The 27820-nt window shown below is 38.5% G+C and overlaps 1 protein-coding gene across 3 annotated transcripts in view; it reads right to left on the bottom strand.

The window, feature by feature from the left end:
- Positions 1-27820, bottom strand: part of RIMS3 (regulating synaptic membrane exocytosis 3) — a 119558-nt gene that overhangs the window by 73080 nt on the left and 18658 nt on the right. For all 3 annotated transcript variants that reach the window (XM_063456404.1, XM_063456402.1, XM_063456408.1), the window contains exon 2: positions 18820-19052. In XM_063456404.1, the coding sequence (XP_063312474.1) occupies positions 18820-19036 (217 nt within the window). In that variant the 5' untranslated portion in view covers positions 19037-19052. The remainder of the gene's footprint in view (positions 1-18819; positions 19053-27820) is intronic.

Here is a 27820-nt window from a genome sequence, read left to right as displayed (position 1 = left end):
AGTCACACAGACAATTACAGGTAGACAGTCACACACACAGTAACAGACCGTCAACAAATATGGGAGCTATCTACTAAACACATACACAGAGATACACAAAATTACACACGTTATCACAGATATATGCAAACACAGTCACAGGCAGACAGTCACACATACACACCCAATCACAGGCAGACAGTCACACATACACACACACACTAACAGGCAGACAGTCACACAAACAGAGTCACACAGACAATCACAGGCAGACAGTCGCACACACACACAATCACAGTTACACACAGCACACACTCTCTCTCACTTACAGTCAGCTTGGGCCGGAGGAGGAGTGGATTTAGTCCCTGCTGTATTGTAGTTGGGGAAGCAGGGACTCCTTTCTGCTTCCCCTCTGTGTGAGCAGTAAGAGGCTGCATTTAGCTCCGTCCCCACATCCATCTTGACTCCACCCCACTGCCGATCTGGCTCCACCCCCAAATCTCTGTGCAGGTTTCCTGCTCCTGTTCCCAGCCCCTGCGTGTGCAAGCTGTGTCGGCTGCCCTGCGCCCCTGCTGCTATGGCGCCGGTGCAGCCACACAGCTCACAGAACCCCAAGCCTGTCCAGCCCTGGTGTCAACCCCCTACCTGATGGCACTTGCGGCAGACCGCACCCCCTTTAGTACGCCCCTGGTTATAGGAAGCACTTTTTACAGGTTTGGTAACATACCCAGGGTGGCATCATCACATCAAACTTTTAAAACTAGTGCATGCCCCCTGGGATACTCGAGGTTTGGGGCGTGAATTATGCTCGCTTTAGTGATCCAGGTAGGTATCAAAGTGTGTAAGAGCATATATATATATATAGGCAGGCTGGAACATATATATATATATATAGGCAGGCTGGAACATGCGTGCAAGTTAGATGCCTCTATGTGTGGGCCGGTTGAGTGCTATGCATTATGTGCCGTTGCAAGCTGGATTGCTGTGTGAGGCCGTCCCTGAGAATCACAGAGCTAGTAATCGTGCATCTTGGCTTAAACCCCTAACCATTGGGGTGGCAGTGGGGATGGGGGATTAAATAACATAGATGCCATTTTTCTGTCAGTGGTAAGAGGGGTATTGACCTCCTAAGGAAGTCGGAGCTTCATTATACCCTGCGGGGTTATAGTAAGTCTAGCCCATTTGCCGAACCAAAATAAAGATAAGCAAAACTTAAAACCTAAAGTACATACAAAAGGAACTCTGTGGTAAGTTTGTTGGTAAGAGCCATGTTACAGGCAACCTATTTGGATGCCTTAGCAAATAACAAAACAACACGGACACCCGTGGAAAAGTGATAAAAAACACAAAAACTTTAACTTAACTGATAGGTACACGGCCTCCCAGGGTTATCTCCCAGCTGATAACCAAATTGCAAGACTGTATAGTTGATGGGATATTTTGGGATATTGCTAGTGTACCTATAATAGAGGACAAAACATAGTGCAAATATTGCTACTAAAATATAATGAATATTGCCGGTGATCAGAATGCACTCACATATTCCAGAATAATAATGCGTGTTATAGGTGCCTCCCCTTGGTAGAAATGGGGGGTGTGTTCCTTTAAAATTCCCTCCTCAAGTGATAGCCGATAGGGTATCCAGGTCAGCATAGAATCTCACAAACAGCAACCAAAGGAATACTTAAAGGCGATTTATTCACTTGAAAAAAGGTTGAATTGAATAAAATAATAAAAACAAATAAGACAGAGATGCTGGTCCTACGCGTTTCGTCCTTCTACAGCAAGGACTTCCTCAGGGACCGCTTTCAGTAAATCAAATTTTACAGGTACAAATAACAGCATCCTAAAAACACTAACAATAAAAAGCTATTATATAGGGCTAAGCCCTCCAAGTCATTGGTGGAATAGTTGGTGTCTTCTCCATGCCTGCTTCCGATTCGCCGAAAAACTTCTTTTCAGGTGTAGCTGTTTAACCGCAATGAGAAAAGCCGGGTCCGTTCGGAACTCCAAACACTTCCGCATTCGTCATGCGCCACGTCGTACGTCTTACGTCACGTGTATAATTGCCGGTCACGTGATCTTTATGCGTTCCATGCTCGGGAAGCAAAGATGGCTGTGCGTTCCACAGCATTTATCACGGCTTAAAGAGACATCTAATGTATAACTTAGGCACTAGAAATAAAAAACTATTAGAATGTTTTCTTTGATCACATTGGAAAAAACCTTGATCTAAATATTGCATCCTCTAAATGAAATAATAATTTTAACCAGTTAAAAAGAATGAAAGGACTTCCCATCCAAGTCAATCATTCATTATATCAAGTATAATATTACTTAATCATTAGTGATAATAATAAATGGATTTGTGCAATACCAATACTGTTAATTTTAATTTAATTATAATTTTACTTAATAACTAATGATACTGAATATGAATTCATACATTAGCAACAACATTTTTTTATATATCATATTAACCATCAACCATAATTACTTTGTCAATGATAATAGTGAATTAGTATGTTAGTGACAATATTGTTATCATAATATCTATTAAAGTGACATTGTAGGATGAATTCACATTCTCAATTGTGAATTCATTTGAAATAAGTGACATAGAATGTCCTTTTTCCTAGATTCAAATTGCACATCCATATTGTGTAGAATAATTGAACATATGATAAACCAATCAAAATTAAAATGACTATATCACCATTAATGTGAAGTGACATGAATATTCGTTTCTATATTCAATTACATATCCATATTGTGTAGAATCGTATAAAAGGTTGAACCTTTAATGTTCATTACAAAGGAAGGGGACATCAGAGATATACATTTTACTACTAAAATAGTGTTGTGTTTTACTGGATGTTCAAATTATATTACATTATATTTAGCTGTGTATTTGATTAAAGATATATACACTCAATTAATTCAAAAAACAGATGATATCCATGTCCACATTTAAACCCCTAGGCGTAAGAGTGCGCAACCTGTGAATCCAAAAAGATTCTCTTTGTGCCAATCTTTTCTCTTTATTGCCCCCTCTCCAGTGGGATTGGATTTGTTCTATCCCTATACAGCGTAGTCCCTTCAAACAAAAAGACGGGCAACTGTTACAATGGAGGGGGACTGAGTGGGTCTCCAATCGTTTCTTTATATTGTTTATATGTTCTAGGAGTCTTACTTTTAGACATCTTTTTGTGCGGCCAACATATTGTCTGCCGCATGGGCACTGGAGGAGATATACCACACAGGTAGTGCGGCATCCAATTTCTGATTTAATAGGAAAGGATTTTCCTGTCACAAAACTGCTATATGAAGTAACTTTATCCGTGTTAACTTGTGAACATGCTTTACAGCTTTTGCAACCCTTAAAACCTTTTAGCTCTTTTTTATTTCTACTTGTGGATCCATTCCTTAAGGCGTAACTAGGTGCTAGTATATTTTTGAGGTTTTGTTGTTTTCTATAAATAATTTTTGGTCTGTTAGATAGGTGTTCCCCCAAAATGGGATCCTCCAATAGTATAGGCCAAAATTTATACAAACTCCTCTGTATTTTTGAATGGTCCACACTGTATTGTGTGAAAAAAGCCTGTTTGAAATTCTCCCCTGTTTTTTTCTTTTTGTTAATAGGGCCATCCGCTAGAAGCTCATTCCTATTTCTCTTGGATATCATATGGATGTCTCTATTAATCTGTTTTTGGTTGTAACCTTTTTTGACCAGCTTACCGGCTATATGTTGTGCCTGTACCTGAAAGTCCTCCGTGTGTGAGCAGTTCCTCCTTACTCTGGTTAATTGTCCTTTGGCAATGCCCTTCAGCCAAGGTTGGTGGTGGCAACTATGTTTATGGACGTAGCTATTCCCGTCAGTTGGTTTAAAAAAGCATTTGGATTTTATCTTGTTGTTATCACAGAATAAGGTGAGGTCTAAGAAATTTATTTCTCTGCGGTTCCACACTGGGGAAAATTTTAAATTATATTCATTCTGATTTAAATGATCAACAAAAGTCATAAATTCAGAGTCTGACCCTTTCCAAATGACAATCACGTCATCAATATATCTCCGCCATAGGACCAGGTTCACCACCCAGTCATGCCCCAGACGCACGCAGAGGTCTTCCCATCTGCGCATGTATATGTTGGCATAACTGGGGGCGAACCTGGTACCCATGGCGGTTCCCACCAGCTGGAGATAAAATGATTGGTCAAAAAGGAAAAAATTATGTTCCAATATAAACTGGATGCCCCACAAAATGAAAGATCTAAGGCCGAGGGAAATGTCTTCATCCTGATGTAAATAAAAAGCCACTGCTTTAAGCCCAAGGTTATGACTGATGACTGTATACAATGAGGTTACATCTAGTGTAGCCCAACTGTAATCTTCCTTTCCAATGTGATCAAAGAAAACATTCTAATAGTTTTTTATTTCTAGTGCCTAAGTTATACATTAGATGTCTCTTTAAGCCGTGATAAATGCTGTGGAACGCACAGCCATCTTTGCTTCCCGAGCATGGAACGCATAAAGATCACGTGACTGGCAATTATACACGTGACGTAAGACGTACGACGTGGCGCATGACGAATGCGGAAGTGTTTGGAGTTCCGAACGGACCCGGCTTTTCTCATTGCGGTTAAACAGCTACACCTGAAAAGAAGTTTTTCGGCGAATCGGAAGCAGGCATGGAGAAGACACCCACTATTCCACCAATGACTTGGAGGGCTTAGCCCTATATAATAGCTTTTTATTGTTAGTGTTTTTAGGATGCTGTTATTTGTACCTGTAAAATTTGATTTACTGAAAGCGGTCCCTGAGGAAGTCCTTGCTGTAGAAGGACGAAACGCGTAGGACCAGCATCTCTGTCTTATTTGTTTTTATTATTTTATTCAATTCAACCTTTTTTCAAGTGAATAAATCGCCTTTAAGTATTCCTTTGGTTGCTGTTTGTGAGATTCTATGCTGACCTGGATACCCTATCGGCTATCACTTGAGGAGGGAATTTTAAAGGAACACACCCCCCATTTCTACCAAGGGGAGGCACCTATAACACGCATTATTATTCTGGAATATGTGAGTGCATTCTGATCACCGGCAATATTCATTATATTTTAGTAGCAATATTTGCACTATGTTTTGTCCTCTATTATAGGTACACTAGCAATATCCCAAAATATCCCATCAACTATACAGTCTTGCAATTTGGTTATCAGCTGGGAGATAACCCTGGGAGGCCGTGTACCTATCAGTTAAGTTAAAGTTTTTGTGTTTTTTATCACTTTTCCACGGGTGTCCGTGTTGTTTTGTTATTTGCTGTTTTCCCAGTATTGTAATACATATCCATATTGTTGTTAATTAGTAATGGCAGAAAGTAGCAATAATTACTTACAAAGGATACAAAAAGCAAGATCACAAAAGTTTGAATCTATGTTTAAAAATGTGACCAAACCAAGACCCATGGGTGGGTTGGATGAATTTTTCAAACAAAAGGAGAAATTGTTAAATCTGGAAACTAGAAAATGGTGGGAAATTGCATATCTGGGGAGCTATCTAGACGAGGGTCTCATTCCTAGGGGACTCCGCATAGATAAAACCCCAGCCTTTGGTTTGGAAAATGAGGAGTTTTTGAGTAAATGGGATGAAATTTTATGCAATTGTTCCCGTCAATTAATGACTTTATTGTTGGATTTCTCCAAGGCAAGCAAATCAAAAATTGAGGAAGATTTGGATGTTTTGGATAAATCAGATGGTATAAATAGGGATGATGTGGAGTTCCAAGAAAGAGAAGAAACTCTATTAAAGAGATTACAATTTCTAGATGGGAAGATTTCTGACACAAAAAATAATAAATATCTGAGGGATAAAGATGATAAGGCCCAAAATCATTTTTCCACCAAGAACAAAATTGCTCGTAAAAAACTGGGAAGGATGAATGTCCGAAATAAATTCATTAGGACCCCATCCAGAAATTTTAGGAGAGGTACTCCTGAGAGAGAAAAGAAATCCCAATACCACTCCAGAAAAAGATTCCCTTCTTTTGATGCTAGGAAAAAGACCCCAGTCAGAGGCAGGTCCCCTAAGACCTTTGAGAAAGGTTCCCCAGAAAGAAAGAGGGAGATCATACATAAAAACCCAGAAAGGGGGGGTCAATTATCCTTCAAAGGAAGGATGGATAGGAGTAATACTGATGCCAACAGTGATGTCACTCTGAATTCATATAGAAGGGAAAATCCTTCGGGCACTTATGCTCAGGTGGTGAGAAATAAGGAAGATAATAGAAAAGGAAACCCTTTGGAGATCAGGGAAAGTGAAAATTTTCAGGAGAGAGCAAGAGCCCCAAAAGAGAAGACCATTACCAATTATTTTCAGCCCCGAGAGAAACGGTGGGATCATCCCAATCGCTTCTCCCATTTGTACAGGGAATCCCCACCCAAAAGAAAAAGAGCAGAGGATTTGGAGAGGAACTCAGGGAGGGATTAGAAATATCAGGGGATGTTTTCCAAAGAGGGATTGTCAATTTATCTGGAGTAAATTTGACAGAACAGGAAATGCAGCTCTTGGAGAAGGGAATGAAATTCGCCCCTAACCAAGAGGCAGATGATTTTCAATTATATATTGATTTAAAAAAATTTATTAGATCAATGACAGTCACTAGACATTTTTTGAAATTCCCGAATCCAATTGAGAACAAAGATGAGTACGAGTCCAATGACATACAGAGAAAATTTAAGCCCAGGTCCAAATTCTTCCCTGCACATAGCAAAGGGTCACATTTGGAAACCTTTGAAGACCTAGTTGAAAAGGATTTTGAAAAATGGGTAGGTAAGAGAAAAAGAGGAGGGAACCAAGTACACAATCTAACAAAGGGGGAGCAAGCAGCATTAAAAAAATCTAACCTCTAGGGAGGACATTGTCATAAAGGAAGCGGACAAAGGGGGGGCAATAGTCATCATGTCAGAACAGTATTACCGCCAAGAGGCTTCCAATATCTTGGCGGATGGGAATACGTACAAAAAACTTAAAAATGACCCCTCCCAGGTGTTTAATATGGAACTAAAAACCCTTTTAGAAGAGGCTAGAAATGAAAACATCATTACAAAAAGAAATTTTGATTATCTTTGGAACCCCCATCCAGTCATCCCTATTTTTTATTTTACCCCCAAGATTCACAAAAACCTTACAAGCCCCCCAGGGCGCCCAATTATAAGCGGGATTGAATCTATCACGGCCAACTTGTCAGCCTTTTTAGACTCCTATTTACAAAAATATGCACAAAGAGCATGGTCATATACTAAGGACACTAAATCCTTTTTGCAGGAAATTGAAAGTTTGGAATGGCAGGAAGATTACAGTTGGGCTACACTAGATGTAACCTCATTGTATACAGTCATCAGTCATAACCTTGGGCTTAAAGCAGTGGCTTTTTATTTACATCAGGATGAAGACATTTCCCTCGGCCTTAGATCTTTCATTTTGTGGGGCATCCAGTTTATATTGGAACATAATTTTTTCCTTTTTGACCAATCATTTTATCTCCAGCTGGTGGGAACCGCCATGGGTACCAGGTTCGCCCCCAGTTATGCCAACATATACATGCGCAGATGGGAAGACCTCTGCGTGCGTCTGGGGCATGACTGGGTGGTGAACCTGGTCCTATGGCGGAGATATATTGATGACGTGATTGTCATTTGGAAAGGGTCAGACTCTGAATTTATGACTTTTGTTGATCATTTAAATCAGAATGAATATAATTTAAAATTTTCCCCAGTGTGGAACCGCAGAGAAATAAATTTCTTAGACCTCACCTTATTCTGTGATAACAACAAGATAAAATCCAAATGCTTTTTTAAACCAACTGACGGGAATAGCTACGTCCATAAACATAGTTGCCACCACCAACCTTGGCTGAAGGGCATTGCCAAAGGACAATTAACCAGAGTAAGGAGGAACTGCTCACACACGGAGGACTTTCAGGTACAGGCACAACATATAGCCGGTAAGCTGGTCAAAAAAGGTTACAACCAAAAACAGATTAATAGAGACATCCATATGATGTCCAAGAGAAATAGGAATGAGCTTCTAGCGGATGGCCCTATTAACAAAAAGAAAAAAACAGGGGAGAATTTCAAACAGGCTTTTTTCACACAATACAGTGTGGACCATTCAAAAATACAGAGGAGTTTGTATAAATTTTGGCCTATACTATTGGAGGATCCCATTTTGGGGGAACACCTATCTAACAGACCAAAAATTATTTATAGGAAACAACAAAACCTCAAAAATATACTAGCACCTAGTTACGCCTTAAGGAATGGATCCACAAGTAGAAATAAAAAAGAGCTAAAAGGTTTTAAGGGTTGCAAAAGCTGTAAAGCATGTTCACAAGTTAACACGGATAAAGTTACTTCATATAGCAGTTTTGTGACAGGAAAATCCTTTCCTATTAAATCAGAAATTGGATGCCGCACTACCTGTGTGGTATATCTCCTCCAGTGCCCATGCGGCAGACAATATGTTGGCCGCACAAAAAGATGTCTAAAAGTAAGACTCCTAGAACATATAAACAATATAAAGAAACGATTGGAGACCCACTCAGTCCCCCTCCATTGTAACAGTTGCCCGTCTTTTTGTTTGAAGGGACTACGCTGTATAGGGATAGAACAAATCCAATCCCACTGGAGAGGGGGCAATAAAGAGAAAAGATTGGCACAAAGAGAATCTTTTTGGATTCACAGGTTGCGCACTCTTACGCCTAGGGGTTTAAATGTGGACATGGATATCATCTGTTTTTTGAATTAATTGAGTGTATATATCTTTAATCAAATACACAGCTAAATATAATGTAATATAATTTGAACATCCAGTAAAACACAACACTATTTTAGTAGTAAAATGTATATCTCTGATGTCCCCTTCCTTTGTAATGAACATTAAAGGTTCAACCTTTTATACGATTCTACACAATATGGATATGTAATTGAATATAGAAACGAATATTCATGTCACTTCACATTAATGGTGATATAGTCATTTTAATTTTGATTGGTTTATCATATGTTCAATTATTCTACACAATATGGATGTGCAATTTGAATCTAGGAAAAAGGACATTCTATGTCACTTATTTCAAATGAATTCACAATTGAGAATGTGAATTCATCCTACAATGTCACTTTAATAGATATTATGATAACAATATTGTCACTAACATACTAATTCACTATTATCATTGACAAAGTAATTATGGTTGATGGTTAATATGATATATAAAAAAATGTTGTTGCTAATGTATGAATTCATATTCAGTATCATTAGTTATTAAGTAAAATTATAATTAAATTAAAATTAACAGTATTGGTATTGCACAAATCCATTTATTATTATCACTAATGATTAAGTAATATTATACTTGATATAATGAATGATTGACTTGGATGGGAAGTCCTTTCATTCTTTTTAACTGGTTAAAATTATTATTTCATTTAGAGGATGCAATATTTAGATCAAGGTTTTTTCCAATGTGATCAAAGAAAACATTCTAATAGTTTTTTATTTCTAGTGCCTAAGTTATACATTAGATGTCTCTTTAAGCCGTGATAAAGGCTGTGGAACGCACAGCCATCTTTGCTTCCCGAGCATGGAACGCATAAAGATCACGTGACCGGCAATTATACACGTGACGTAAGACGTACGACGTGGCGCATGACGAATGCGGAAGTGTTTGGAGTTCCGAACGGACTCGGCTTTTCTCATTGCGGTTAAACAGCTACACCTGAAAAGAAGTTTTTCGGCGAATCGGAAGCAGGCATGGAGAAGACACCCACTATTCCACCAATGACTTGGAGGGCTTAGCCCTATATAATAGCTTTTTATTGTTAGTGTTTTTAGGATGCTGTTATTTGTACCTGTAAAATTTGATTTACTGAAAGCGGTCCCTGAGGAAGTCCTTGCTGTAGAAGGACGAAACGCGTAGGACCAGCATCTCTGTCTTATTTGTTTTTATTATTTTATTCAATTCAACCTTTTTTCAAGTGAATAAATCGCCTTTAAGTATTCCTTTGGTTGCTGTTTGTGAGATTCTATGCTGACCTGGATACCCTATCGGCTATCACTTGAGGAGGGAATTTTAAAGGAACACACCCCCCATTTCTACCAAGGGGAGGCACCTATAACACGCATTATTATTCTGGAATATGTGAGTGCATTCTGATCACCGGCAATATTCATTATATTTTAGTAGCAATATTTGCACTATGTTTTGTCCTCTATTATAGGTACACTAGCAATATCCCAAAATATCCCATCAACTATACAGTCTTGGATGCCTTAGCCCCTGGATCTTTTCAGGTGTCTTGGGCCTGCGGGATTTGCATCCTCGGGCCCAGTGGGGCGCTGTCATCCGGCTCCCAGTTTTCTGGGTGAGTTGCAGCTGTGGAGGGTACTTGTGAAGGAGGCAGTCCTATTGCGTGCAAGAAAGCTGAGGCTCCAGTCATACTAGTGAGATTGTGAGCAGTCCCGTTACGGTGGACAAGTAGGGAGCCGCTGTTCTTTACGTGGTTGTCACTGGTCCAAAGGACTTGCGCCGGAGTAAGGCAACTCTGGTGAGGTCTTGGAAGAATAAGAGCTGGGAGCCTTCATTTTGTCGTGTACTGTCACACACCGCAGTATTACATCCCTTGGTGTGTTGGGTGATATGTGGATTGAGAGAGTCACTCGGTAAGTCCTGTCTTAGATGATTTTCTTTGCAATCGTCTGTGACAATATTGAGGAGAGTAGGCGCCAGATATAGTGCGGCAGTTCTTCAGTTGAAACTGTGGCTGGGAAACTGCGAATTTTGTCCGCTGCTTGTCTTCAAGGCACATTATTTGGGAGGCTAGTACCTGTTGCTCAGTTTGCAGTTGGAGGACTGAGGCCTTGAGTGTAGTTACATGATCGTGAACTTCCACCAGGTCGTTCTCCACAGTTTTGTCAGAAACATGTTGTATGTTCTTTTTGACAAGTGCTACATCAGCTGCTAATAACTTTTGTATGTCAGCCTTCAGGTCTCCTTTGGTGGTGGGGACTGAGCCCTTAAGGGAAGCAGGAGGTAAGGTATGTTCGGTTGGAGGGGTTCTTGTATTGTTAGTCTCCCCACTTTAAGATTGTCACATCCTGTTCCTGGCTGCGTATTATTTCTGGCAATGGCTTCTGGTATCCAGTACTCTTTTTACAATTCTTGTTTAGTTTTTCTGGTTTTCTATTCTATGTCTGGTTTTCTTTATGCTGGGTTTTCTGGGTTCATTCCTGTATTCCGTTCCTGGAATTCCCAGTCTCTTGGATTCGTTTAAATGTTTTGATTTTTTTGTTTCTACACCCGTTCCTTTCCTATTAATCCTTTTTGTTTCAGTCTGGTCCTGCAGGCAGTTGCTTCATGTCATCTGCCCCTTTCTTTGCAGGTAAGTGCTGCGTGTGTTTTATTATTGTTTATTTAGTCATGCATATCTAGGCAGTTAGGACCCACCATAATTGGAGTACTTTGGCACTGGTGGGCTGCATACATCTTTTATGTATGTCTAAATCTCCAATGTTTATTGCACATATTAGTACTTAGTTATGTCTACACTTATTTTGTCTTGTATCCCCAGTTCATGTACAGTCCTCTCATGTCCTGCCCTATCCATGTCCTGTTTATGTTTTCCTTATGTATTGTGTACATGTTCTGGGTTCTGCTTTCTGTCCTTCTCCGGTTCTGGGTTCTTCTAGTCTTGTCTTGCTATTTTCTTTGGTGCTTGTTCCAGTCTTGCCTTTTTTCTAGTACTGGATACATATCTGCTGCAGAGCCTCCCTATTCAGATCCTGGGAGGTCTGCATATTGTCATCTGGCACCTGGGATCCGCAGAAGCTGCATCAGGGCCCTGGTATGTGGCCGCACAAACGCTGGTGCTCAACACCAGGCCCTGATAATCCATTTCCACACAGTGACTCCTATTATCAAGATCAGGCATACTGGGTCCCGGTCACTGCGGTCGGAGCGACATTCTGCGGGTGTACCGCGTGTGCTGGTTCAGGTTCCATGGGCCTGAGCAACATCTCACCAATGTCCCTACCCTGCAAATTGTTGCCGACTGCAAGTTTTTGGGTGCGGAGCCCATGGTAGGAGTACCAGTGGCTGTTTGAGGTGGGGAGTACTCCTGGAGGGGCAAGGCGCGGTAGGACGCAGATTTGCGCCGCTGCCTAGGCTGTTTGGGTTCCTGAAAGAAAGGCATCAATCGATGCAGTGCTCTTTCGTGATGACAGGTAAGAGTTTTTTGGGTTTAGATGTGCCCCGGTTAGGGAAATATTTAGGTGATTGTATCAGGATACGGGAGAGCAAGCAGAAATGGCGTCTTTACAGGATGGCTGTCAGGCTCCGTGTCTACAGTATTAAAGCAGTATGTTATCTGCACACGCATGCTAGGGAGAGATCCTTTATTGTTAGATAATTAGATTATATAGCATATAAGGAATCAGACAGAGACCCATGGAGCTAGAAGGGGGCAAAGACCACCAAGAGAAGCCACAATGTGTGTGACATCAGAGATTATTAGAATGCTGTTGGCATCCTGAAACATTCTCCTATTTAGCAGAGCATGGGTGTTTCACACCTATCACAGGTAAAATTACAAGAGTGGGAGGCCAGATTAAGGGACCGATATATTCAAAAATATTCAATAATATGGCAGAAGGTTCATAAGGTTTTACAATTTAACAGTGGAATTCCCATTTAAATAGATCAGCTTTTTAAGAAGACAAATTGTTATGAGAATGGCATATGGCATACTGCACACAAATCGGGAGGAGGAAATAAAGAAGACTTTTACACTCTTATACTGAGTATTTCTTTCTTCCTTTGTCAGCATCGTCAGATCGTGTATTGTCTCTGTTGAAGCTGATGGTTATGTAACCGTGCAGAGAAAATGCTTTGGGATTGTAAATCTAATGACAGGTTTGTACACTTGTGAATGACAACGTGAGTAGTTAGCTCAGCAGGAAAAATGTATCTGCTTATAGGATAATCACATGACAATAAAATAAAGATGAGATAAAATACACTATAATAGACAATCAACAGCGATCACTGGTAATATTCAGCAAGGCCACGTCAAGGCGACGACCTGGTTTCTTTTAAATTCTTTATTTTTGTGGTGCAAATAGTTAACACAAGCTCGTGCCATGCCTCAACAGCAGGTACACGATAAGTACACATATGAACACGTTTAAGGCATAGAGGGTCACTGCACACATTTTTTAAGTTAGGTAGCTAGGTCACAGAGGAGTCAAACAATTCCAGAGAGTATATAACATAACATAATATGCGATCTATAGAAGTCACGTAGATATGAGTGAGTGTGAGACAGAGTGCTGTATAAGCTTATAAAAACATAAAAGTACAATATAATATAATCAAGCTGGATCTCAGTAAGTAGCTTTGAAGACGATTAAATAACATGAAATGAAATAAAATGAAATGCCACCAGGCAGATCGCGGTATATTGGGTCGTCATCTGCGATAATCAGGGTGGGAAAGACCACTATGTAAAGCCGGTTGGGCTGTACCGTTACCAACGTTTATGTCCGTGTGGCGGTGCATGCCGCCAGGGTGTCTCTAGGTGAGGCTGTCTGCAGTGAGTGCCTTTCATGTCTTCCATCGTGTGGAATTAGGGCAGTCGTCGTTGCTTGTGTCGTGCGTGTTACTGATAGGCACTCTTTTCACGGACTTGGTCGGGGTGAGTACGGATGTTGTGCTGTACAGTCCAGGTACGGGTAGCGGTGTGAATGAGCTGTTACATGGGGATATCTTTTCCGGGCCTTCCCCCTGCGATGGTTTACGGTCTCAGTGATAGTAGGCCGAGGTAAGGCTTCTCGCTTGGGACTTGTGCTGAGTTTGCAGGGCGAATGGGCAGTAGAGTTGTAGGCTGCCATCTTCTCATCTCCACCATAGTTGCATGCTGAGGATGGTCACAGATTTAGCTGTGTGGTGTGTGGGGTCATTGGCACGGCCTGCACAGCTCACCTCCAGCGGCCTGTGGGGAAGTTTCATCTCGTTCGGCCATTTTGTTGCGGCCGCGTGGTAGTAGTTGGCGGTCAGCGTCGAGAGACCCAGGTGCGCTTTTAAAAGAGTTTGCCTGCCTGGTGGGGACCGGGATAACCCCCACCGGTCCAGAGGGGGGGGTAAACGGGTCCGGGAGGGCCCCAGCTGCGTTGTGATTCATTTTAGCCGGGATGGAAAGCGTGGCAGCGGCCGTCTGCCCCACTCCCCTCCCGGGTAGGCCTCAGTCCCCAAGCCCCAGAGCATCTCACCGGGACCCAGATCCACCCGATATCAGGTGCTCTAGCTGCACCGGGACATTCCAGGATCTTGTGCCACGAGTTTCCAGGGTATTTCAGGCTGAGGTAAGTGGGCATACACCCAGTAATAGCTGGATTCCCCAGGAGCCGTAGTGACTTGCAGCCTGCTAGCATGGCCGCCCGGCCCCGCCCCCGACCTGGTTTCTTTTAAGAACATTATGGCAGGTGTAGCAGCTAAAGGAAAGCGCATCTTTCCCTGTATCCATACATATTCATGTAAAATGTAAATATATGTCTTAGATCATATATATTATCTAATTATTTTTTTATTAATGAAGTGTCATATTTTTTTATTTTATTTTTAAACTAGCCCATATTTTCAGAATGGCATAGAATGCCCACCGTCTTTAAGGGGTTAAAGGTTGGATTCTTGTTCCAGCTCCCTGATGTCTGTTAATATTTAAGTAAAAGAACATCAGTTATGTCGTCCATGTCTCTCAATTGGTAAGCATCTTCTTGGGGGAAAGTTGCAACTTTTTAAATTGGTAGTTTTTTTCCTCAATACATGTATGTATGTATAGGTTTATAATGTTGAACTTGGCATGGAGTTTTATTGAGTCAAGAACTGAATACCTGGTGTTAAGTGGACAAAAGGTAATTCCTGGGGTAGAAATTTGTGCACTACCATCTTAACTCTTCACCAGTTGCCACTACTTTAAAGACCCCTGTAAAATATAGCATACTCATCCATGCAATGTGAATGGCTGTGAGAAAATACTAGCAACTACACAACAGACCTCAGCAAACCTTGCAGGATCTTTGTCACTGTTTGCCACTGTCTACAATGCAATGCAATATAGATAGAGATACACTGCAGTGGGTTGACTGGAATTGTTCTATAAACTGCATCCAATAACAGGACCTACCCTGCGTGTCTCCTCTCAACCATCTCAAATGTCTCTTGCCCCAAAAAAGCTTCCTGACTTAACCTTGGCTATTCACACAACTTACCCCTTTAGCAAGCCTTATAATAGCAAGGGTTGGCTGAGAGTGCTGGGCTAATCTGCCTACAGTTATTTGATCACTTCAGTGGATAGAATCACACTTTATTATATGGAAGTGTAGTTTCAACAGTATCAGTGTGACTAGAGAAGGGGTTTGATCAAATAAACTTGGCCTATAACATCATCCATGGTCTTATCATGCCTATTGTAATGCTGTAATGGCTATGGTACACAGAGCCAAACCTGAGTGAGCGCAAAGTGTCCAGGCACTCTGTAGATAGAGGCGGCTTGGCACACCGCTCTTCCTGTAAGTCACTTTCAGAAACTGGATGCCACCTGGGGAACCTGGAGATTGGCACTGGAGGGTTTTAACCCCTTAATGTAAGAAAGCACCCAGGAGCCTCATGGAACTATACAATCTTCATTTAGATTTGTTGTTATGGTGACCGGTGTGTTCCTTTAATCTTAAATTACATAAACCACTGTGAGAAAAATCACAGTAAAAAGAACACACCGAATGTTTCAAAAGGGTTAGCCACCTGTTTAAAAAGTTGTTCAGATTTGTCCAAATTTGGGCATTTCAAATATTGTCAATTGAGAATTCAAACTAAAATAATGACTAAAAAAAAAACTCAAACTAAGAGATATTTTGTAAAGATTGTTCAGAAGAATGCTTTATTTCATTCATTATTGTTATGGATTTAGTTGGTATTTAGCAGGTATTTCCGTATGTGTAACTCCATATATCTCAAAATATATTATTTTTTATATAGATTTAAACACAGATATACATGTGGTTCACACAAATTTTCCAAATCTGGCCATTGGTCTTCATTAAATGTTCACAGTTGATGTAAAATGTCTTCAAATCTGACAGAATGTTATCTTGTCCTATTGTTGCAACTGTTCCAAAATGAGCCTGTTCCTAAAACATAATTCTATATGAATGCTTCTTCGTGTTGTACATGCCATCTGGATTGAGGTCAGTCAGATATGACATCTATGTCTAAAGCTTTGTGCTTAGTGAAGAGGAACAGATATAGAATAACATGCATGCAAGAGAATGCCTCTGCATCCACCTTCACCTCAGACGTTCAGACATCAGCATGCACAAAGCTCATCACCAGGAACAGTATAAATATAGTAAAGGGGACCTTACGTAATGTAACTATCAGTATGAGAAAGATAAATAGTAATGAAGCTGTAAGCTGGGTAAAGGGAAGGAGCTATTGGTATATTGTTCTATCTAAGCATCTTGTTTATCTCTTTTTCAAATTAGTCCATTAAATAGATGTCACACTAAAAGGATTTGTGTTTTAGAAGAGAGAACCCGACATAATTGATTTCAGGTTTCAGAATCAATCTGGAGATTTTGCCATTAGCTGCCAGAAAAAATGTTTTTATAAAAATTTGTATTTTAACCCTTTTTATCTTTTTAATTAGCACAATTTTTAATATCTAAATCTAATATTGCTTTTAAAGAGAAGGAGAGAGCAGATTGGCGTAATTCTAAAAAGAAAGCAACAGACAATAGAACTATAGAAATAAGAGTATGGTAGAGAAGAAGGGGGAGAAAACAAACAGAAAAGGAAATACAAAATAATTAGTTGTACTGCCGTGTGTGTGGAGGACAACAGACAGAGCTTAGGTCGCTATTAGCAAAGGTAAAAAATAGAACGGACATTTCTTTATTACGGGTCCTTAAAATTGGCAGGGCTTAACGCTGTACTAAACAGGTAATAGCATTGTTAACAACTAGAAAAGGTCGGGTATCACAGAAAGTAGCAATAATAATAAACCAAGCCAGGGTCAAGGATTACAGAAAGAAGATTAGTCAAGGTCAAGCCAAAGTCAGTAAACACAATCAGAACAATAATAATGAGTTCTGAAATCACCACAAGGAAAACCACAACAGCCTGAAGTATAGGATGCAGGTAGTCTTAAATCGGAATTGTGTGACTGACCTACGTCATTCCTGTGATGCCAAAAGGTGCGAGGTCGATGACACAGGAATAACACAGGTAGGCGTGTGGTCATAGCAGTATTTAAAATTATGTCGGAATGATGTTGCATGGAGACAAGTGGCAGTCCATGTCAAAAATTACTCCAGAATGACCTGACAAGTACCATGACAATTACAAGCTGAATGCCAGGCAAGGAATATAGAGGTACAACAATAGAGATGTACAAGCCTAGTTTGAGCATGGGTGCAAAAGGAACGAGTTCCATGGAAGCTAAATTCTATTATGGGCATTTAGGGTGTTGGAAGGTTAATAATAACTAATTACAAGTTAATTCTACTGAAAGAGTAAAAATGGAAATGAGCAAGTCCCTAAAAAATAATAAGGAAAGTTTATTCAAAATTGGACAAAAACTTTCTTGAAATCAGTAGTATTTAAGGACTCAAATAATCAGTAAAAAATTATAGTAAACCCATTACCTAACAAAAGAAAATATATACATATGGAGTCTCCTAATTAGATCTCAGTCTATGGAGTGACTATAGGGAGGACATATGTTTAAAATCCCACAAAGGTAAATGACCTAGCGATATAAACCACAATTGATCATTAGAAAAATAACAGAGGACTGTTACAAAAAATGATCTGTAGCCCTTGACACTGTTGTCAAGCTCCGCATATATTAATCTGCGCAAGGTCCAGTAAAGTGTAGAAGAAACAATGAGTTAGATAATGTACAGTTTATATCTCTAAACGTAAATGCTGTTCTATCCTCACTCTAAATGCAAAATACTGGTTTAATGAGTAGAATTTTTGTACTCTCTCTTTGACTGTACTAAGCCTGTCTGGTCCTTTTCTTCACCCACTTTCTCTCTCTCCTTCTCCGGTTTCCCTTGTCAGGTAATTTATAAACCTTAATTTACTTGACTCTCGAGGACAAAACTAATTTCTTGACTTTTGTTTTTTATTTTGCATTCTTTTTTTATATATATACATATATATACTTTATACAGTTATGTAAAAAAAAAAATCATATTTCTTCTGTCTGTGGGTAACTTTACTCACAAAGATACCAGTACATGCTTATTATGTTTCCTTTGTGACTCCTGTGATATTGCTGCATTCTTCTTATTTATGCTCAATAAAAATGTTTTTTAAAAATCACAGTTAGGAAAAGGGTAGACTGTAAAACCTATGATATATATTAGATCTGCCATAGTCTCTTGCACTGCTCCTACAAAAATGATAGTCTAGGTAGACAAAAGGCCCTTTTTTCTTGTTACAATTCGCATTTATTTTGCTGACATACCAATTCTGGGTAGTATGTTATAGACAAAGGACATGTATATTTCTGTAGTGATTTGTGCTCATGTGAGTGCATTCTCTGTGAACGTGCATATGTGAGCCTTGTAGGCCTGCTATGACAACACAGCTTCCATGATACCATGCTTTCTCCAACTTCGCCTATGAGTATGGATTCTCCCCTCCCAGTGTTGAAAGGAGTGTTGCAATCTGTGCATAATTTTATGGAACCATCACACTCTATAAAAGAAAGATAACTTACCAGGTTGGTTTAGCTGCATGGTACTTCTGCTCCACTGTGATAACCCCACAATGGCTACCATTTTGGCTCCAAGACTGGACCTCCTCTTCTTGGTGGTTCCAGTCCCAGAAGCATCTTGGGTCACTGGATTTGCTTTTTCCATGTTGTACATCTCTCCGCTGATGCTGGAACTGCGGATGACATTCCTGGCTGAGGAACTGGCCTCCCCGTTGAACATTTTGGGGAGGAAAAGTCTAAACAGAATTAAATAAGAATTAACAAATCAATCAGCCAATAGGCAGCATGTCAGTGTAAATATCAACTGAAAAAAATTGCAGTCTGATCTTAGACTAACGGAGCAGTTTAGAACTAAACTACAAAGACTTAATAACATAAAAAGTGGGAATATTTACCATTAAACAAATTAGTATATTTCCTGGTTTATCATGGGGGAATATTTATAAAGGTCAAATCTGGATTCCAAAGGATGAGAGTAGTTGCCATGGAAACCAGTATTTCCACTTTAAATATTTTACTGTTAAGGTGGCGACCTAAGCATGTTGAGGGTCATAATAGCTGTGCTCGAATGGCGTTTCACTTATAAGAGAGCAGTGTCATTACGTAACTGTTTAAATCACCAAGAATAACACAGTGCACTGCAATCTTGTATCATTAGAATGCAGCAGAACCGTGGTCTACCTATGTCTACATATACATTTTTCTCTCATCCTCAAGTGTTGTGATACCCTTAAGGTAATGTGAATACTTCCCTAATCCTAATATCTCCTACATTAAGCACACTTTAGCCATAAACCTATGTACCTCTAACCCTATCCCCAGTTGCTACATGAATAGCCTTGATTGATGCTGTAATCACTCTGAACTTTATAAACATAGCACCATTACATCATCATACAAAGAACACAGATTTTGACTGCAATAAAAGCAGAACGATTACAGCATTGCACAAAGAAAACATATTTTGTCTGCCACATGTTTATTTAATAACAAACAAACAAAAAATGTTCCTTTTACAACATTTCTCCAATATTGTCTTTACTCAGAGCCTTCAAAGACATTTGTTATAATTGTATTTTATGTTAGAAATGAAGAATCATGTAGTCTAAAGCCATCTGGTAAAATGAGTTTATTACAGACTAGATTTTAAAGGGGCTTTCTAAGCACCATAGCCACTAGAGTTCATTGTAGTGGTTATAGTGCCATACATCTCTGGGCACAATCCATTTATGGGAGTAATTACACAACAAAGTTCAATGTAGTGTTTAATATCATATGTTGTAATGTTTAGGAGGTATTTATCCATTCTACTAATAGACTTCCCATTGCTAATATATCATTGTCCCTGTAAAAAATCCAGTATGGTTCTATGTATGTTTCCTAAGTGGGTCTGGGAGTAATGTGAAAGGCTGAATCCCCCAGATTTTGGTTTGTGTACCAATCCCTGAAATATGTGTCCAATCAGTACTTATTGACACAAGACATTTTACCCATAAATTTAAAAAAGTACAATTCTGCACTGTAAGAGGTTTTCTGCTTGTTTCCTCTACCTGTTTACTGGGGCCAATCTGGCGGGGGCACCCATCAAAAGGTTTCCTGGTGGGTTGCTCCTGTATGGGGCCACTGTGCTTATCCTCCACCCCTCCTCCCCCCCCCCCCCCCCCCTTTGTGCATGGTTGTAAATTGATGTGTGTATCTATGTTAATTTAGTGCCTTTGTGATGCTAAATAAAGTATGTCTATACGCAAACTGGTGTGAGTTTGTTTGTTTGAGAGACACTGTGTGTATAATTCAATAAGAGGGTGCGTGTGTTGGTGAGAGTGTGTAAGTGACATTGAGTGTGTATATGTCAGTGAGAGTATGTGTGGCAGTGTATGTGACCATGTAATAGATCCTTATATATTAAATAATATGTATAATATATATTTATATAATTATATATTATCTTTAAAAAAATGTTTTACTTAACGGGAACTTGTCAGACAAGTTCACTGTAATGTAAATTAAATCCCACCATTATTATAAATTAAATCCCACCATATGCATTGAATGCATAATTTATTACAGCGATAAATGACACATTCAGTGAAAACTGCATGCATTAGGCAGTATGGCTGTGTATGAGTGTATATATATATATATATATATATATATGTATTAGGCAGTATGTGTGTATGTGTCTAAGTTTTGTTATTTTGGCTGCTTACCAAAATGAATTCAAGTTACAGATAAAAAAGGAATATGGGCTTAAAGTTTAATATTTTCGAGGGACCAAACATAATTGGACAATTGACTCAAAAGTTGTTTCATGGACAGGTGTGGGCATTCACATTTGGAAGTTGTTACTGTGAACCCACAACATGTGGTCAAAGGAACTTTAAATGCATGTGATACAGTCCATCCTGTAAAAGAAAATCCATCAGGAAGATAGCAGGAACATTAGGAGTGGCCAAATCAACAATTTGGTACATTCTGAGAAAAAAGTGCGCACTGGTGAGCTCTGCAACACAAAAAGGCCTGAATGTCCATGGAAAACAATATGGATGGATGGTCATTGGATCATTTTCATGATTTTTGGACATATTGAGGTTTTGTACTTGATAACAATTACCATATCCTGGCCATTTCAGTCACAGTTTAAGTCATTAAAAGTTTAATTTTGGCACGTAAAAAAAGATTTAATATATATATATATATATATGTGTGTGTGTGTGTGTGTGTGTGTATATCGGCCAATTTCTTTTTACTTAAGAGAAAGGCACCAGGCCAGAAGGAGACACATATTAAAACATTTGGAGCCCTAGGATGGGCTATGAATGTGAATTAAACAACATGAGTTTTGCATATTGATCAAAATGCTAAAAAGCAATGCAAGGCAAAAAAAGTCTACATACATTAGAGATGGTCATGAGAGAAGACTCCAAACAATAGAACTTGGGAATCAGATGGTTAAAAGCAAAGTTTTAAAATGTTATAAGTGAAACTATACTAAAATTATAACTGGTTTTAGATATTAGACAATATTAAAAGGGATTTGATCACAAAGCTCCCAAAGAAGAAGCAGGCTCCTCAATTGGACACAGAAATTTGTAGACTACTTTAAAGTTTGTCGAAATAGCAATTTTTAGAGACATCTTCAAGTTGGCTTATTGCTAACAGTGAGTCAGTTGCAAAGTCACATATTCACAACTGAATTACGCTGTACAGTCATTTCAAGATGAGTACAGTTAAAAATAAAGCAGACTTGCTATAAAAACATAGTGAGTCAGCTATCCACAAATCTCTGAGTTGGACCCAACATAGAAAATCAAGCAAAGTCAACTCAAGAGCTTTGATATCCCAATCTGAACAACCCTATGTTTTTAAGTGAATAGTTATAAAATATAATTGAAAAATATAACACACAGGATAACCAGAAAGACTTACTAATTTATTAGAAACTCCTACTAATTTAAAAGACTTAGAGAAGTGACACTCATATCAATGGCCTTCAGGGGCAGACACTAGTAAACTAACAAAAATATGTTTTCATTCTAGTAATTCTCCTAACACCTATTTATTTACAGAGTTTTACTAAAATGCTGTTCTTTTCCATTTAGCATACTGTATTATGATACATTGGCACTGAATGTATATAAAACAGTGTGATTCATCCATTGCTTATATATAATTTTCTATTCTATGACTCTACTGCTTAATACAATATGCATTGCAAAATAATAATATAAAGCCATACTTTGGTAAAGAATTTTATTATAATGCAAACAAAAATAACACAGTACAGACCTCAAAACACATTCCCCCCATTTGCAGCAGAAGACCGGTCATTGACTAGTTTCCATCAGTGTACTTTTGCCATCACTCTTCATCTAGTGATGGAGCCACTGCCTGTTTCTGCTCCTTACTCTGCCGATGAGGGATCTGTTCATAAATGTGCCTCCTTTGGCTGCAGTGACCATGCTCTAACTGTAAGATGATGAATAACCTGGGAAGACCACCAGGCCATTCATCAGTTATTGTGGTATAAGTCTTCATATGCCGCTTTTAGCTAAAGTACGGCTACAAATGTCTGTCAGCAACTGCTTTACAACAAACTGGAAAAAGCTCACAGATAAAAACAAAACATTACAAAACAGTTCAGCAATACAAGCAACAACAAATCCAATTAGGAACCATAAGACACCACCGTTTCACCCTCGTAACTCAACTACAAGAATAATTTCATATGCCTCTTGACATTATTCGTTAGCCTTAGACTGACTGAGCATTATGGGAAATTAGACTCACATTCATCTGTGTTATCTATTACTTCTATGTAGCCATCATCTCATTGTGCTATAAACTGCTTTCCTACCTAGTCCTATTAACGACTTAAATCCATCAACTAATCTCTGATTTGCTTGTTTTAAACCACCTAGAGCAGTTCATTATTTGTAATCTACTCTGACATCTATATGGCTGTGATGCAAAGATATGCAGTATGAATGTCATATTGTTGGAGCCCTATGTGAAGCTATGAGATCCCCGTGCATTTCTAAATAAACACGTTACACACCTGGCATTAAACCCGCAACACTTCTTTTAATAAAATTTTAAATTCTATCCTCTCCACTTCCAAAACAGTGTGATCCGGATACGTCATTAGCAAATATGTGTAACTGGGAAGGTGATAGTTTTCCTTTTCACATCCCTCAGCATCTTTAATCTTCTCCACAAATCCCACAATCCCAAGGCTTTATCACCTCATGTACATTTGTGCTATGTGGGAGGCAAAGCAGAGACATCTCTGTTTGACATCGTATAGTCTGTATGCCAGAACTGTTTAACTATATGTAATAATCGTGTCAAGTGTTGTGCTCTTCAATTACTTTTCTATTTTACATTAATTTAAAAAAAAAATAAAATCTTCTGTATTTATACTTATTTATTGTTTTGGGGCAAGGTGTATATGAGATGTATATAGTACTCAGATCCTCCTCTGCTTTTTATGTCAAAGGTTGTGCTCTTCTACCACACCATTCTTCCTATTTCGAAATATAAGATTTTAATTACCATAACCAAGTCATGCAAAGTCATTGATTATGGGGATGTAGTGTATGCACCCGCCTCGAATAGCATAGGATACTCATTCTGCCGCTTTGTGCTACAATGTAATTACATGACCCACTATTGTGACATGTTCAAAGAGCTAAACTGGCTGTCGCTGGAATCCAGGTGCACCCTTCATCTTTCTAACCTTGTGTTTAAGTGCTTTTCTCGGAAGCTCCTACCCTACCTGAGCAGAAGGCTCTCCCCAGCTGTTCCCACTTTCTATATCCTCCGATCCAGTTCAAGCACTTTATTTAGTCTACCTCAATACAAAAAGAAAGCAGCTCGATCCTAATTTTCCTACAGAGCACCGCAATTATGGAACAACCTCCCGCACACTTTCAAATCTTCCTGGAACAACCTCCCGCACACTTTTAAATCTTCCCCAAGCCTAAAATCATTTAACCCCTTAAGGACGCAAGACGGTTCAGGACCGTCATCGGCATTTTTGCGTTGCCGACCGACGACGGTCCTGAACCGTCCTAAATTTAAAATGTACTTACCCGATCGCCGTCGTTCCCCCGGCGGCGATCGGCGTTGCTCCCGTTGTGGGGAGACTGCCTGCAGCCCAGACAGTCTCCCCATGGCGGATTAGGACCCCTGGGGCCATGTGATCGCCCATCAGGGCGACCACATGGTCACAATAGGTGTCCTAGTCTCTGCCTGCAGGGAGACTGTCTGTGCTGACAGGCAGTCTCCCTGCAACTGTAAAATCATAAAAAAATTTAAAGTGAAAGGTAATAAAAAAAAAATATTATTATATATGTGTATATATATATGATATATAGACATATATTATACCTATATAATATATGTCTATATATCATATATATAATGTCATGCTAAGTGTATTTTTATATTAATATGTACATATATTAATATAAAAATACACTTATAATTAATTTACACACGTATATATATAATATATATAATAACTATATATATATTGTATATATATATTATTATAAAATACGAATAATAAATAATTTAAATTAAATTAAAAAAATGAAAAATAATAATAAAAATTTTAAAAAAATTATATATCTATACGAAATGTTATTCTAACTGTATTTTGATATTAATATATATATATTTATATCAAAATACACTTAGAATGAAATTGTATATATATCTATGTATATATAAATAAATAAAAAGAATACGAACTATTCATATGTCCATATACAAAATGACATAAATAATTATATAAATATACACGTAGACTTCAAATATATAAATATGCATAAATATTTAAATTCTACGTGCGTATTTATGTAATATTTTTACATAATTAAGTTATTTTATTGATTGCAATTTAAGGGACCTGCCTGCCAACCCAGGCCAAAAGTCTAGAGAATTTAATTTGCTAGCACTGTATTTTACCCTGTAACGTTCTACGACACCCTAAAACCTGTACATGGGGGGTACTGTTTTACTCGGGAGACTTTGCTGAACACAAATATTAGTGATTCAAAACAGTAAAACATATCACAGCGATGATATTGTCAGTGAAAGTGACTTTTTTTGCATTTTTCACACATAAACAGCACGTTTACTGATGATATAATTGTTGTGATACATTTTCCAGTTTTGAAACACTAATATTTGTGTTCAGCAAAGTCTCCTGAGTATAACAGTACCCCCCATGTACAGGTTTTATAGCGTTTTTGAAAGTTACAGGGTCAAATATATGGGTCAAATATTTTTACATTGAAAATGGCCAGGTTGGTTACGTTGCCTTTGAGAGCGTATGGTAGCCCAGGAATGAGAATTACCCCCATGATGGCATACCATTTGCGAAAGAAGACAACCCAAGGTATTGCAAATGGGGTATGACCAGTCTTTTTTAGTAACCACTTGGTCACAAACACTGGCCAAAATTAGCGTTCAATTTAGTTTTTTACTTTTTTCACACACAAACAAATATGAACGCTAACTTTGGCCAGTGTTTGCGACTAAGTGGCTACTAAAAAAGTCTGGACATACCCCATATTGAATACCCTGGGTTGTCTACTTTAAAAAAAATATGTACATGTGGGGTGTTATTCAGCGATTTATGACAGATAATAGTGTTACAATGTCACTATTGATACATTTTAAAAATATATGTTTTGAAACCGCAATATCCTACTTGTACTTATAGCCCTATAACATGCAAAAAAATAGCAAAAAGCATGTAAACACTGGGTATTTTTAAACTCAGGACAAAATTTTGAATCTATTTAGCAGTTTTTTTCATTCACTTTTGTAGATGAATAAAAGATTTTTCACATAAAAGTCAAAAAACATGTATTTTTTTCAATTTTTCATCATATTTTTTCATTTTTTAAAAATTAAATTACATGAGATTATATAAATAATGGTATGTAAAGAAAGCCCCTTTTGTCCTGAAAAAAACAATATATAATTTGTATATGAACAGTAAATGAGAGAGCGGAAAATTACAGCTAAACACAAACACCACAAAAGTGTAAAAAGATGCCTGGTCGCAAATGTACAACATCGCAAAAAAAGTCCAGTCCTTAAGGGGTTAAAAGATCCCTCTCTACATACCTCAAAACAGAATGCACCTGTCATGCTTGATTATATATTTCTTACCTGTTCTATGTTGAATTTTCTATTTATGTTGTGCTTTTAACATTGTTTTTGTATTTTTTTGTAACAATGCAATGCTTTGTGGACCCAGGACATACTTGAAAACAAGAGGAATCTCAATGTATCCTTCCTGGTTAAATATTCTATAAATAAAACCTAAATAAATGCCATTTTTACTGCAAATCATTGTAGGAGCACTATAGGAACCTAGACCACATCATCTCTTGGAAGGGGTCTGTGAGAAGTGTCCTTGTCTCCTTAATCTTGTAATGTAACACAATGTAGTTTCACAGATACCGCAATGTTTACATAACAGGGTTAAGACAACCTCTTGTGGCTGTCTCCCGCTTCCTGGCTTTTCACGTAGTTTAACTACATGAAACGACATTAGATGTCCTCATGCATTGCATGAGAACATCCAATATTTTCAAAATCCCCATAGGAAAACATTATATTCAATGCTTTCCTATGGGGAAGGTCTAAAGTGCGCATGGTGCTAGCCGCACATGCGCATTAGGTACCCCCATAGGTGTGACGTAGCGTGAGGAAGAGATTGATCCAGTGTAGAAAATGTTTTTTTAACCCTTTAATCACCAATAGTGGTAGCTTTGTATTCCTAAGGCTATATAGTGTTCCTTTAATACACTTGTATGGGAAGAAAATATTTTCTCTCACTTAGCAGTAGTGGGCAGTTTTTTTTTGGACATTTAAGAGAGTGATAGAATAGCTGATTCAAGTCATCAGTAGAAACAATAACATTTGGTTCTGTTGATTTTGTAGAATTGTGGGATCTCCTCTTAAAATGTCCTCTTCTCTAACTTTCAAAAATAGAGGACAATCCGGGCACTCAAAGTATCTTATTACGTGCAAGCTTTACTTGGAAGCATAGACATAAAATGACAATGTTTTGACCATACAGGGCCTTTGTCATGTCTCTACACTTGTCTTTGTCATGACTTGACATAGGCCCTCTACGGCTGAAAATTTACAATTTCATACTTATGGTTTCTAATAAAGTCTGCATATAGTAAGATTCCTTGAGTGCCTGGATCTTCATTTATTCTTGTAAATATAATTTTGAGGTATGCTATCCAACAGGTCTGGAGCACCTATTTACTACTGGTATATTATGAGAACCAGGAATGCAGTCCCCCTTTTGGTAAATGGAACTCCTCAGAACCTTTAACATGAGGTATGTCCCCTCCCGAAACTCTAAAGTTCTCATATGTCTTCTCTCAACTGTTAACTCTTTTCATTATTTTACTCCATGACTATGTATCTTCCTTTCTGCTGGTTACTCCCTTCCTCATATTTATCAATT

The sequence above is a fragment of the Pelobates fuscus genome, chromosome 1 (assembly GCF_036172605.1).
Source record: "Pelobates fuscus isolate aPelFus1 chromosome 1, aPelFus1.pri, whole genome shotgun sequence".
In the NCBI taxonomy this organism is placed as follows: domain Eukaryota; kingdom Metazoa; phylum Chordata; class Amphibia; order Anura; family Pelobatidae; genus Pelobates; species Pelobates fuscus.
Note: the sequence above shows the minus strand (reverse complement) of the source record. Positions and strands in the feature narration are given on the sequence as shown.